The following is a 13560-nucleotide window of genomic DNA, read 5'->3' as shown; positions in this document are numbered from 1 at the left end:
TCCACCTCTTCCTGATGTCGTCCCTTGTTCTTGATGTTGTCCCATGGCATTCACCCTGTCCACGATTCTCCGCCATAGCTCCATCTTCCTGGCAATGGATATCTGCTGTACCTGTGCTCCAAACAGCTGTGGCTCTACCCTGACTATTTCCTCCACCATGACTCGCAACTCCTCATCAGTGAAACGGTGGTGCTTAGTGGGGACATGGGTGTTGTGTGGTGTGTGTTGGAGAGATGGTGTTGAGTAATGTGGTGGGGTTTGTGATGTGGGGTGCATGACGGATGTGGGTGTGTTTGTGGTGTGTGTGTGTGTAGTTGTCTCAGTGGTCTTGGTTTCAGTCTGGTGGCAATCATTGGTGTTTGTAAAGGTTTGGGGGTAATGTGGGTGTGTGTTTTATGGCGCTGTGGGTGGGTGGGTGTGATGTGTGTATCAGTGTCAGGTGTGTGATTTCGGTTTTGGCCAATGTAGTGTTGTTTTGTATTTGGGTGTCCATTCTGAGCGCGCCGATGTGTACCGCCTATGGTTTACTGCAGTTGTATGTCCTCTGTGGTGATTTGTGGGTCATAATGTGGTGGGTGTCGTTTTGTAGGCATAACGGTATGGGTTCTGTACCACCACTTTAGCACTGACTTTTGGGCTGGCTGATTTTTGTATGTGGCAGTATTCTGTTAGATTGGTGTGTGTGTGTCATTATATGGCAAATGGATATCCACCACCACAGCAGTATGTTGGTGGCTGTCACCGTGACGGTAAGTGGGTTTTACCTCTAATGTCATAATGAGGACATAAGTGTTTTTAAAATGTGTTGCAATGTTATAGGATTGCCTTTATTTAGGGATTGGGTTATATGTGTGCTTCTCAAGTAGGTAACCCAAACCCACCAAGTATGGTAATAGAAAATGTTGATGGATTTCCAGTCAATTAAAATTTATGGCAATGGTGAAAAGAAGATCAAGTAAGGTGATGTCTGAATCTGGGAGACCAGTTGGAAGATCTGCAAAATGTGGACCAAAACGAAGGATAATGGGATGGTGGTCTTGAAAATTTTGTGTGGATGGAAAGAGAGCTCTCACCAAAAGGCAGACAGGCATGGTCAAGAGAAGAATGTGTTCTTCATCACCAAGTGATGAATTGCAGGCCCAGCATGTGTAGGAGTCTTTTAGTTTTAATCTGAATAGTTTAGTGGAAGTCCAGTAGAAGAAGTGGCAGCAAAAAATGTGGTTGGTGTAAATGAAGAGATTAGCTTGTTTTGGAGTAGGTGTGACCCGATCTTCAGCCATGCCTCTTCACTAGGAGGTGTGGACTCTTTGGAAGAGAAATATGAAGACCATTTGTATGATAGTGGAAGATGACGTGGAATCATTGCATTGGTGAGTAATTTGCAAAACCTAGATGCAGCATAACTGCCCAATAATGTGAGTTGTAATTCTTGGAGAAGAGACAAGTTCTGGAGCGGGCCTAGCTTGGTCACTTTAGCTTTGATCTGTAGAAAGTCATAGGAATCCATTTTCAAAAGATCGTATTTGTTTTGGAAGTATGAGAGTGGTTCAGCGTCCATGTAAAGGTTTGATATTAGTGAAATGCCTTTAGCAGCTCCTATTGGGCCAATGGACACTGTATTAGTGGTTTGAGGCTTTTTATTGCTCCATATTGATATGAAAAAGGATTTATGTATGTTAACCACCAGGGTTTCATCCAGGGCCAATAAGGAAGAAATAGTGTCTTTGAAGATTTTCTTGGAATGGGTGTATGGATGGTGAGACATAGTCAGATTGGCTATTAGAGTGAAAGCGTGGATCACTGATGTTTCCATGTCAAGCCACAAAGGTTTTTTGGATAGATCTGTTTCAAACCAGCGTGAGCTTTGAGCAGCTAAGTATGCTATTTGATAGGTATTCCAGTTTGGGAAATTGCAACCACCTAGCTTCTGGAGGGTTCTAATTTTTTTAATACTGATTCTAGGTTTTTTTAATTTGAAAGAAATTCTGATACTGCCATAGCCTCAGGAAAGTATTCTTGGGATAGGCGGTCTGGGATCATACTAGACAGAAAATTAATCAGAGGGGGATAGCTTCATTTTGATGGTTTTGAGTCTGCCCCAGCACCAAATATGTTTGGATGACCATGCAACAGCAAGTCCTTTATTTTAGTCAATGTCTTGTTTTCGTAGATGGAGTCAGATTCAGGAAGGTCATTGCAGAACCAGGTGCAGAGATAGTTAACAACAGGTTTGCATTCAAACTTGGAGGCGCCATTAGTCGAAGGACTGCAATGACATTTAGGGGAAGGATCTCTGTTTTGATTCAGTTTAAGGTGTAACCAGAGAAGATAGAAAAGTGGTTAACAATATTTACTATTGCATGAATGGCTATGTTTGGGGATTTTGAGAATATCAAAATGCGATGTGCATAATCAGCCGTTTTATATGGGATGTCCCTGAATGGCATGCCTGTGATATCAGGGGAATCATTTCACATTATTAGGCTAGGATCAATGACCAGTAGGAATAATGGAGGGGATTGGGGAGCCTTGGCAGATACCCTCTTGTAGTGTAAAAGAGTGGGATAAAATTCTAGCAGTGGGATTAGATTATAAAGCCATGGTCACTTTGTTAAAAGCCTTCTCTTCCTGTAGGGTATGGCTGTGGCTAGAGGGGAGAGTGGACTGGAGGATTTTTTGATTACATGGGAGAAGAGGTGAAGGTTGTCACTCGCCAGGTGTCAATTGATAAAGCCTGTTTGGGGGAGGATGGACCAGTTTCAGTACCAAGGGGGTGAGGTGGTTTGTGAGGATTTTTGTGCATATCTTTACCTCCATGTTATAAGGAATATGGGCCTGGAATATTTAGTGTCGGAGTTTTGTTTTCCATCCTTGGGGATAACCAAAATGGTGGCCTCAGATGCAGATCCTGACACAGAGCCAGAAGTTGTGAAATGAGACAGGTCCAACTTCAATGGGTCTATGATTGTAGGGGCAAAAGTTTTGTAGAAGTCAATTGGAAGACCATCTTATCCCCGTGCTTTACCAGATGTATGCTTTCTATGGCGAGACTGAACTCATCTCTGGTAATTAGACTGGTTAAGGACAGTTTTTCGGTATTAGCGATTTGCTAAGTGGGGAGGTTGTGAAGGAATTCCCGATAAGTGTCTTTGGGAGTATTGACAAAGGGTGTGTATAGTTTGGTGTAGAAACTTTGAACCCAAGGATAATCCATGCATTGAGGGTGAGAAGTGAGAGCTTAGCAGATAGGTTGTCCCAGAATTCGGGGCTGTCTATGGTGGGGGGATAAACGTTTACTGCTTATAATTCTGTAGTGCTATTCTGGAGACCTGTTAACAGGCATATGCCATAATTATCTGGTTCTGATTAAATAATTGAAAGACCAAATGTGTGGAAATCAGGGTAACACCATTCTTTTTGGAAATTGCAGCAGAGCAGGCAATATCCGACACCCAACCTGAGCACAGGTAAAGAGTTATTTTACATCTGATTCTGGTTTCGTATAGAAAAACATCGACATTGTTTAGTTTTTTAAGGATCGCTTCCAGGGTGGGGTGATTGTCATGTTTGTCTTTGATAGGTGATTCAGGAACTGAAGATTCATATTTAAATCTCTTCAGGTCACTCTTGCTCTCCTTCTCTTTAATGGTTTCATGGTCTTTTTGGTCTGCCATGTTCACAGCGTGTAGAAGTGATCATGGAGAGTGAGATTCAGTAATGCACCAAGTATAAAATATAGACTCAGACAAGTGCTCCAGAGAGTCACACACCAGAAGCTCGACTTGTTTGCACTTAATAGATGTGAATGTCCTCGATGCACCACGGGAGCGCTGTAGAGGGCACAGGTATCCAAATAATTATTTATGCGTGTTGTGGAGAGAAAGGATGCGCTCCTATTTATCCCCACTTTGGGGCTGTTGGAGGAATTAACTGTGTTTAGCAGTTGCAGTGGGTTGGATGAGCAGTTGAATTTGGTGACATTAGGCAGGTTGGTTTGGTTAGACAGATTAGACCATTGCACAAAGAAGTTAGGCAGTGAAGCTGGTCTGGATTATTAGGCCCTGATGACTATGTAATGGGCCATCATAAAAGAAACAAAGTGATACACCCTACATCAGTACTGCTGCTTCATTGCAGAATAAGTGAAAATTAGACAGTATTGCATTCAGCTGGTAGTCACACTGCTGACGGATTATATATAAAACCATTCTCAAGGTCACATATTTTCATATTTTCAGTAGCCATTGTACAAGCTACAGAGGTATATACTAACTGTAAGTGTTACATTCAATTAGCTTTGTTTTTACATCATGCAGCTTGATACTACAACCCATTGGAAGGTGACATACGGGTAACTGCCTTTGTCATGCTAGAATTGATAAAGACATAACAAAGAGTTACCTACATGGATGGCATTGCTAGGTGACCACATTTGAAAAGTAATTACCAAATAGTAAGAACACTCTAACGTAAATTCAGTGTTTTTGATGATCATATTTATGAACCAATATAACTACTGCAATATTGTTGTCCTTGATACAGGGGTGTAACAGAGGCCCCCGTATTCTACCGCATTGCAGGGGGGCGGCATGCTTACCCACACTGCGGGGCTCGGCCCCTACTGATGTGAGTGTTGGGGTCCCTGTGGCATTTCTTGCATGGAGCCCACCTTTTTGTTACTCCACTGCCTGAATATTTAGTCATACAACCAAAAGAGCAATACAAACCTACTGCATTAAAAATGCATCTATCTGTGGCTATCAAAGGGACCTTTGAAATACTAAAACAATCTACTATGCAAAACATCTTAGCGGAGGCAAATCAAATAATGGAGCTTTCTCAGACTGAAAAGTGTACTAACAGCTACTACCAAATGCTGCAAACTCCTTCTCAACTTTTTCATTGCTAAGGCAAACTAAATACACATGGACATTTATAACTACCAATATGATTCCCCATTTCCTAATCAACCTGTAATAAAACACAGCTTACTCGTTACATTCATACTAAGCAAGTTATTCATAGCAAGTAACAGAAAGAATCAGACTTGCAACGTGTCAGTTGTTCCCTTTTCATCAGTTTTCACCCAAAATGCAGTGTACACCGTGGCACTGGATAAACCAGTGCTGCTGATTGTCCCCTTCACTTCACTAAAGCAAAGCCTTACAGTAACCTTGTTGTTGAAACTATGATAGCAGACTAAAAGAATACCAAGTATTACTTAATACTGTAGTTCTCCAACCTACTGCTTCCCAACAAGATCATCTAAATATAGGCTACAACTTTATAACTTCTTGAAGAATCAGATCGTATTTCATGACCACTGGACAGGGTTGTGACTTGCCAACAGCATTGAGATGCCATTGGGTTAAAGAAGCACCTCATGTCATCTCTGTGTACAGATCAGTCTAAAGTCAAAGTCTTGCTCGACCTCTTGTCTGCATAAGATACAGTTGACCAAGAGCTCCAGTTGGGCTGTCTGCAGTCAGGAGCTGGATCAGAAAAGCAGCTCTACAATCGATCTGGTCTTTCCTACCTGACCTTAGTCAACAAGTTAGAATCAGCACCACTACTAAAGCCACTAAGATCATCGTATGCAGAGCCCTGCACAAATCTCACCTATTCCTTTCTATGCAACATTCACAAATAGCCTTCTGATAATTTGATTGCGCAGCACAAGGGATAACTCCAAATGTTTGTTGATGAGGCGGCTCATATTATTGAGAAAAATTCAGGGTGACTACCAAGATCACGAAATGTCTAAAGCACAACCTCTAATTTGGAATGTATGAAAACCATGAATGTCTGTATGGATAATGTCTGAGATGATAGCTCAAACAGCAGAGACTACATTTCTGTTCAGATGTCAACCAATGAAGCTTCTGGCGGGCCTGCTACAAGTGTAAATAGTAAAAACAAAAGTGGTGCCTAGTTTGATTCAGTTATTTATTTAGATCAGGATATCAAAGCAGTGGTAAAAACAGCTTCCAATTCAGGCTGCTCATGGAGTTTGTCCACTGTAACAGCCAAGCTACATAACATAAATCACAATAGCACCTGTACCATCACAGCACTACTGTAAATGTGTCTATATTGCAACACTAAGGAAAGATATAGTCAAACCTTAGGCTAGAATATCCAGTTGGTGAGTTGATGTCAGAGCCATAGGGAACAGATCACATATTACCAAAGCATGAAGGATAAACTTAACAGTACCCCATGTACAAAGCCTTCATGGGTAACGGCACAGATTTCTCTGGAATGTGGCAGTCAACTGTGCCCACTCCTTCCAGACACTGCAACAAATAATTAATCAGGCAGTCCAAATTCGAAAGGAAGAATCCACATGGGACCAATATTAGAATACAGGTGACACAATTTTAAGACTCATTTGAACCTCCCCACTAAATGATTTTCCAGCTTTGTACCCTTAAAAAAATAAGAAAATGTTTTCCAGGTAGGTACCCTAACCAGAATTACCCCCATAAGAATGGACCTGGCCCCAACCTGCTCTCAGATCACCTTGTGAAACTCCCCAGAAGGAAGAGTGATATGAGCTCTCCAGTCTCCATTGCATGCAGACATGCACCCATGACCAGTCTGAGACCTGATCCACTAATATGTAGTGCTGTGATGTAGCCCTAAGCCACATGTCAGTGTGGTACACAATATATAAACAGTAAAATTAATAAATGTGTATGCTGTATTTGAATAGCCTAGGGCACATGTACTTTATTAAAAACGTACAAGGCCATGGTACATTGCTCTGTTTTTGCAAACAATATTTTGTATACATGACCTAGATCTGATACAAAGAATGATGTCTAAAAGAAAATAGATTTTGTAAGTGACTTTTCTTCCAGTACAGCTTTCCAGTGCCCACTTCAGTGCCAAACTCTCCAATGTCAACTCTAAGCTTACCAAAACTATCAATCCGTTTTTTACTTAAGTGAACAGTGTATCGACTCACATTGTTCTGTCTCCTTTCCAGATAAACAAGAGGAAGCATAACAAAGAGTCCAACTCAACAAACTGCATCTTCATGGTCAACAAGCCCTACGCTATCACCTGTTCTGTTGTGGCCTTCTATATTCCATTCTTCCTCATGGTGCTGGCCTATTACCGCATTTACATCACCGCTCGAGAACACGCACGGCAGATCGGCATGCTCCAGCGGGCTGGTGCTCCCGCTGACCACCGACACCACCACCCTGACCAGCACAACACCCACCGCATGAAGACTGAAACCAAAGCTGCCAAGACCCTGTGCATCATCATGGGCTGCTTCTGCTTGTGCTGGGCCCCATTCTTTGTCACCAATGTTGTAGACCCCTTCATAAACTACAGCGTGCCTGGACAGCTGTGGACTGCCTTCCTGTGGCTGGGCTACATCAACTCGGGATTGAACCCTTTCCTCTATGCCTTCTTGAACAAATCCTTCAGACGTGCCTTTTTGATCATCTTGTGCTGTGGGGACGAGCGGTACCGGAGGCCCTCCATCCTGGGCCAGACTGTGCCCTGCTCCACGACCACCATCAATGGGTCAACACACGTGCTGAGGTAAGTCGCCTCGGAGAGGCAGTCACTGGCAGGGCATGAGGTCTTTCGTTAGGAGCTCCAGGAGTGCATGCTGCTTGGAGAGTAGGTAAAGAGGTGCTGTGAATCACTGAGGTTGTTTACTATTTTAAGTACTTCATTAGTAAGACATCAACAGATAGAGTGTATAGCAGTCAAATTATTCGCTTTGGTCTGGTTACTTATGAACAGTGTTATAATTAGATGTAGAAGGGTAAACTTCATTACTTTAACCACTGATACTTCTAAATACTCGTACTTTGAACTCGTTGCTTTAACTGCATATATCTAAAACTGTTATTCCTAAGAAAAAGTTCTGTTAGTCCAGCCCTGAATCACTAACAATCACTGACAATTGGAATTCCAGATTGTTGCTTTGTTTAATTATGTCAAGTTGGGTTCGGATAACTATTGTGACATTATTCACTATATAAGTGCTTTTGTTGTATAACAATGAGTGATGGTGCCCGAACCACTGCACTGAAGCAGTGGTGCAATTAAATGTCTTAAACGTTGGTCCGCCCAATACCAAGACTGATAAGCCGTGAAACTACCTTATGCCTCGTTAATCCACTATCAGATGCTCCCTGATCCTTTTTTATCATACTTGCAGGTTCCTGCTTTCTACTTCTATGACGGTTTTTTGATCTTTCTCTTCCTCTGTCTTTTTGCTTTGTTTTTCCCTCTCTCACTAAGGGGTATATTTACAAGAAACTAGCACATCAGAGGCGATGCGCCAGTTTTCTTGCGTCGCCCCTGCCCCACCTAACAGCACCATGTTTGTGGCGTAATTACAATACGGCGCACTATGGCGCATGTTAGGCCAATAGCGTCAAAATATTTGATGCTATTGTGGTGCTTTGCTGACCTAGCGTCAAAAATTATGACACTAGTTCAGCAAAATGAAAGGAGGCTAATTGATTACAATGGTTGCTTCACTATAATGCCTGCTTTGAGCAGGGATTAAAAATGACGCCACAAATGGCGCAGTGAAATCTCGTAGATTTCACTGCGCCATTTTTGCAGGCCTCCTAATGCTGGAACACTCCCCTTGCTTTCATCATGCCTGACGCAAGCCAAATGTGACTCAAGGGGTCGCAAAGTGTTGCAACACATGCATTTTATAAATATGACGCTGCGAAAAATGCCTCCTTGAGCCACATTAGCTTAAAAAAATCATGCTAGCGTGGTGCAAGGAGGCTCTAGGGCCTTGTAAATTTGGCCGTAAATGTCTGATGCAGAAACAGAAGCTCCCTAAAAAAATTGACGATTCCCCCCACTGGCATTTACTGCCTCAAAATAAGGGCTGACCTGGATGGCCCATTTAAGGCACCCTTTACTTAAAAACCATCACTTCTTTACTGACCTCAGCCTCAAACTAGAACTTATGCTAATGTTGAAGCTAATGCTAAGCCCAACTTCAGACCTAAAACTAACCTTAGCATTCACTATAACCATAATAAAGACAAATATTAATGTAGATTATTATTCATTACATTTAAAATAATTACATTAAATGGAATGTAATTTGCTTTAAAAATAATCCTCTAAATGGTAATTAGCTTAATTAGAGTTGTATGTATTAAAGAACATCAAACTTAAATCCTAACAAATATAATTGTTTGGATATACTAACAGCTATTCGATTACATTTAAAAATTCAAATCCAGTGATGCTTGCAATAGCTGCTAATACATCTTCATTCATAGACTCAGTGGTGCGCCAATTGGAAGAAAACACCTTACTTTTATTCTATCCAGCAATCCCTATGCACAATGAAGATTGTCAGCACTCCAAAGATGCTTTCAGGATAGTTCCTAGTTATTTTGTTGCAGCGGCGGGTATGCCTATGACTTCAAACCTGTAGGAGTGTTTCTTTAGGGGTAGGTTTCATCCCGGTTCAAAGTGCTTCAAGAAAGATGAACCATTACCAGTTGCACACCATTGATGTGAATTTGCACACTGACTGGTTTGTGACTATGAATGCAATTTGCTATGTGACTATGTACTAACAGGTAGTATAGCAAACAGTATATTTGCAGTGGGCTGCAAAATGATTCACCAAAGAATATGAACTAGTTAGTTCACAGCAAACCTCTTCACCTCAACCATCTGCTAAGTTTGCAAGTACTGTCTTTCATTGACCACCATTTAAAACCACTGCTAAAGGCTTTTTAACAGACCCCATATGACTATTGAACGATCCTATATAGACAGGTCTCCCTATATAGACAGGTCACTGAGAGTTGAAGGCAGGTGGTCCTGTTAGTGCAGAACACAGCAGCATGCATGCTTCAACCACATCCTTTCAAGCCTAGGATGCCTGCACAACAGAGATAACCTGCACACAGTTCCAGCTTTCCTTATTGTGCTATAAACAGAAGTTCAGCATCCATGTGGTATTTAGTGTAATATTTCAAGGGACCATCAGGGCTGCTGAGTTCTACTATAAATTCAGAGGAAGCGACCTGTTGAGAAAACCTGTGCTCACCAAATAAGCCAGTCAAATTCTCTTACAGTGCTTTCCATATTGTAGTGCTTGGTATTCACCATCTCTCCTGGTTAGTTTCACTGCAAGTGAAGATTTCATTACCTCAGGAACTCGCCTGACTCATTACAGGTACTAACTTCAACTCTGACAATCTTGACTACTTATGTATGTATCACTAAATTTGGAAGTCATTATCTTTCCTGCTCTGATTTGACACAAGTCTTGGGATGAGCAATGTTAAATATATCATGATCTGTACTGCTTTGTGTAGCTTGCTCCTACTATTGATGTGTGCTCTTTGCACTTGTGGGCTGTCTTGAAGTACAAAGGTGAACTTATTCTGATTGGTGTGGAGTGTTATTGACCACATGTAACAGAACCCTTTAAGAGTGAATGAGCACACTGCTTAGTGGACTCAAGACCAAACCCTGTGTAAGGGCCACAGCTAGCTTATTGTGTGAAGGCAGAACCAAGCAGAACATGCTTTCAAGCACACATGTGCAGCTACTTGTGCATAACCAGCTTTCTCAAAGAAGGTAGAAGTGATGGATGGGGATGCCTTGGGCAGTGAGATGTAGAAGCGTGGTGTGGAGACAGTGATTCCACTATACTATATGAAACATAGTCAGAAGAAGATCCTCATTTATACTACAGTTAGTCAAGAGCTCTGGCCATATTATGACGAATAGAGGTGGCAAAGGGTTGTGATGGGCATCCCCGTGTCTGTTGATGTCAGCAGAAGTAATGGCAGACATAGCTACGTAAGCTGCAGGGATCCACCTAGCAGTACCTTGAACTTTGATGGCCTACCTTTACATTCTGGCGTTGCTTGATCAAGCATTCAAAGTTACAAAGACTTCACTGGAAGTAATGTATAGGTTGAGTCACAAGCAAGAAGCACAGTTGACTATAACACATGCAATAAATATAAATTTGCTGCCTGAGGTATACATTTAAGAAACATAGCTCTTTATTTGATACATTAAACAATACTACAATACAAATGCAAAAAACAGTGATGATCTTGTATCTCTAGCCATACCCATTCAAGAAAATAAGTATAGGGTTAGGTCACTATTCAATGGTTCTCTGTGGTTTTTTGTGGTATGTTTTGGTGATGCATTGCTAATAAGCTATAATGAACTACAGTTAGTCCAAGAAAGTTGGGCACCATTACTAAAGGTTTTTAACATGGGGTTCTTTAGTAGTCTGGGAACAAAAAGTGGTCACACGCACGTCTTTCTACTGATATCTTGTTTTTTGTCCTCAACAACTCTTCTCTTGTACAATACCAGGCCGCCTTCGTAGCAATGTTTACAGTCCTTTTTGGGTATCTCCTGAGGAGAAGCCTGTCTTGTAACAAATGAGCCTCCCTGAAATAATCCTTTTTTTAAAGAGCAGTTCCTACGTAGATGCAAAACCTTTCCAAACCAACATTTCAAAACCAGCCATCTCTGAGCGCCCCTGGATGATAGCTACTGTATGAAAGCAAGTTATTTCTCTCCTTAGGTTTCCTCTATATACTAGTATAAAGTTTCCCCTTCCTTATGCTTAATCATGAGATCAAAAAATGCAATCTCAGATTTTATGTACTATGCCCATTGTATTCTAGTATGTTCTGATGTCTACTGATATGTGTATTTAAGGTTGTTTTCCTTAATATTGGAAACCTATTGTTTTGTGCGTTTTCAGAAGATATACCAGGTGAGCACTTTTTTGGTTGTGGGTTCCGTCCTTTCTGGGACACTCTACACTCTTGTAAAATTACCTGTTTCAATATACCCAGACTGATATTTGAATATATGTGTTTGACGTGACTCATTGCTGTACTGTTTGTGGCTGTTTCTCTACTGGCATCCTACCATTGTATACTTTATGCTGTTGGGCTTATACTTCATTGAATACGCACATATCTTAAAAAAGAACCACTGTGTTTTTGAGTATCTTGGTTTAGCCTTAGTTCTTAATGGTTAGGGCTGCCATTGTAGTTAGGAAAAAAGTCACAATGAGAGGCATCCTACTCCATTGAGGGTGGGATGATCCTCACTAATTTTCCGTGTCAATGACCATCATATGATACATCACCGACACAGGCAGATTGCCTCTCTTTTGTAGGAAAAAAACATCATGTGTGTTACAGCCATTTGATTTTTGCTTAGAGAAAACAAACCTAATTTAACTAATTACCATGTCCGAGGATTACTTTGAAAGAAAATGACATTACATGTAACGTAATTCTTTTTTAAAAGCAATGAATAATAATATACATCAATATTTGTCTTTATTATGGTTAGGGTGAATGGTAAGGTTAGGTTTAGGTCTGAAGTTAGGCTTAGCATTAGCTTCAACATTAGGATAAGGTCTAGTCTGAGGTCAGTGAAGACGTGAGGGTTTTAAGTAACAGGTGCCTAACATGGGCCATCCAGTCCAGTGCCTTCTCTAAACAAAAATGTTTATCTAGCAGTCGCTTTAAAAATGTCACCCGCTTGGCAAACCTACAGTGCTGTGAAAGGAGACGCTTCAGCCATTGCTCCTTTTATGACACAGGCAGGTGGGCATCTCTAAACAGGGAAAATGATCCTGCAGCACGGTGGTGGAAACTATGGCTTTCATCTGCCTAGAGGACCGGTGCCCATCCATCAGTGTCTAAATTTTACAATATGATGGTAAAAGCAACATACTGATTTATACAATCATACTTATGCCTCCCCAGGTTACTTTAGGCCTTTACTAAAAAAAGAATTGGCCCATCAATAGAAAAAAGCTTAGTAATTTTCAGCTCATCCCTGTCCTTAAAGGCTAAATCAAGATAATTTGATTCCTCATTCTCTGGAGTATTTCTCGCTTTCAGGGTCTCCAGGATGAACATTTTGTGATCTGCTTACTAGTCAACGTTGAAATATTGCAGCCAGCAGGGTACTTGCATAAGAGGCGAACCTTTGGTTTCAGGGTAGGTGGTTTGGAATAGTTCCTCTTTGTGTAGTCCACATGTAAGCCAGACATGACAAAAACAGCTCTGTGTATTCAGTATCCTTCTTCAGTGCTCCTTAGATGGAGTGTTCTTCTACTGCTTTGGGTAGATTTCAATTTTTCTCATTCACTTTTTTGGGAAAACTACAAATACTAAAAGTATTACATATTGTATCCAGAAAGTGGAGTAAGAAGAAGGAGTAGTTGATCGGAATAGGCCTGGGTTATTTTGAGTAGCTTATACATGGATATAGGAGTCATCGGGACAAGATGGACTGGAACTGAAAGCCAGAAAGTAGGGGTGTTCCTGGAGAGGAGATGGAAATTATACTCTCCCTTACACATGTTCACCAGCTTGCCACAAATACGCAATTCTGTCAAGGGCATAACAACACACACTGTCAAAGCCCTCATAAACTCGGGTTGAGGGGCAAGAGGGGCTCCATTTCTATGGCAACAGTGTTTTTACAGAGAGGAACCGGAAGACCCTGCATAGGGGCTATGCAACACTATTTCACAATATA

The 13560-nt window shown here is 41.3% G+C and overlaps 1 protein-coding gene across 4 annotated transcripts in view; it reads left to right on the top strand.

Annotated features, from left to right (window-relative positions):
* HTR4 (5-hydroxytryptamine receptor 4) overlaps positions 1–13560 on the top strand; it is a 1500331-nt gene that overhangs the window by 861055 nt on the left and 625716 nt on the right. For all 4 annotated transcript variants that reach the window (XM_069244600.1, XM_069244598.1, XM_069244601.1 and 1 more), the window contains exon 6: positions 6992–7560. In XM_069244600.1, coding sequence (XP_069100701.1) covers positions 6992–7560 — 569 coding nt within the window. The remainder of the gene's footprint in view (positions 1–6991; positions 7561–13560) is intronic.

The sequence above is a fragment of the Pleurodeles waltl genome, chromosome 7 (genome assembly GCF_031143425.1).
Source record: "Pleurodeles waltl isolate 20211129_DDA chromosome 7, aPleWal1.hap1.20221129, whole genome shotgun sequence".
Taxonomy (NCBI): Eukaryota; Metazoa; Chordata; class Amphibia; order Caudata; family Salamandridae; genus Pleurodeles; species Pleurodeles waltl.
This window is presented reverse-complemented; position numbering and strand designations above follow the sequence as displayed.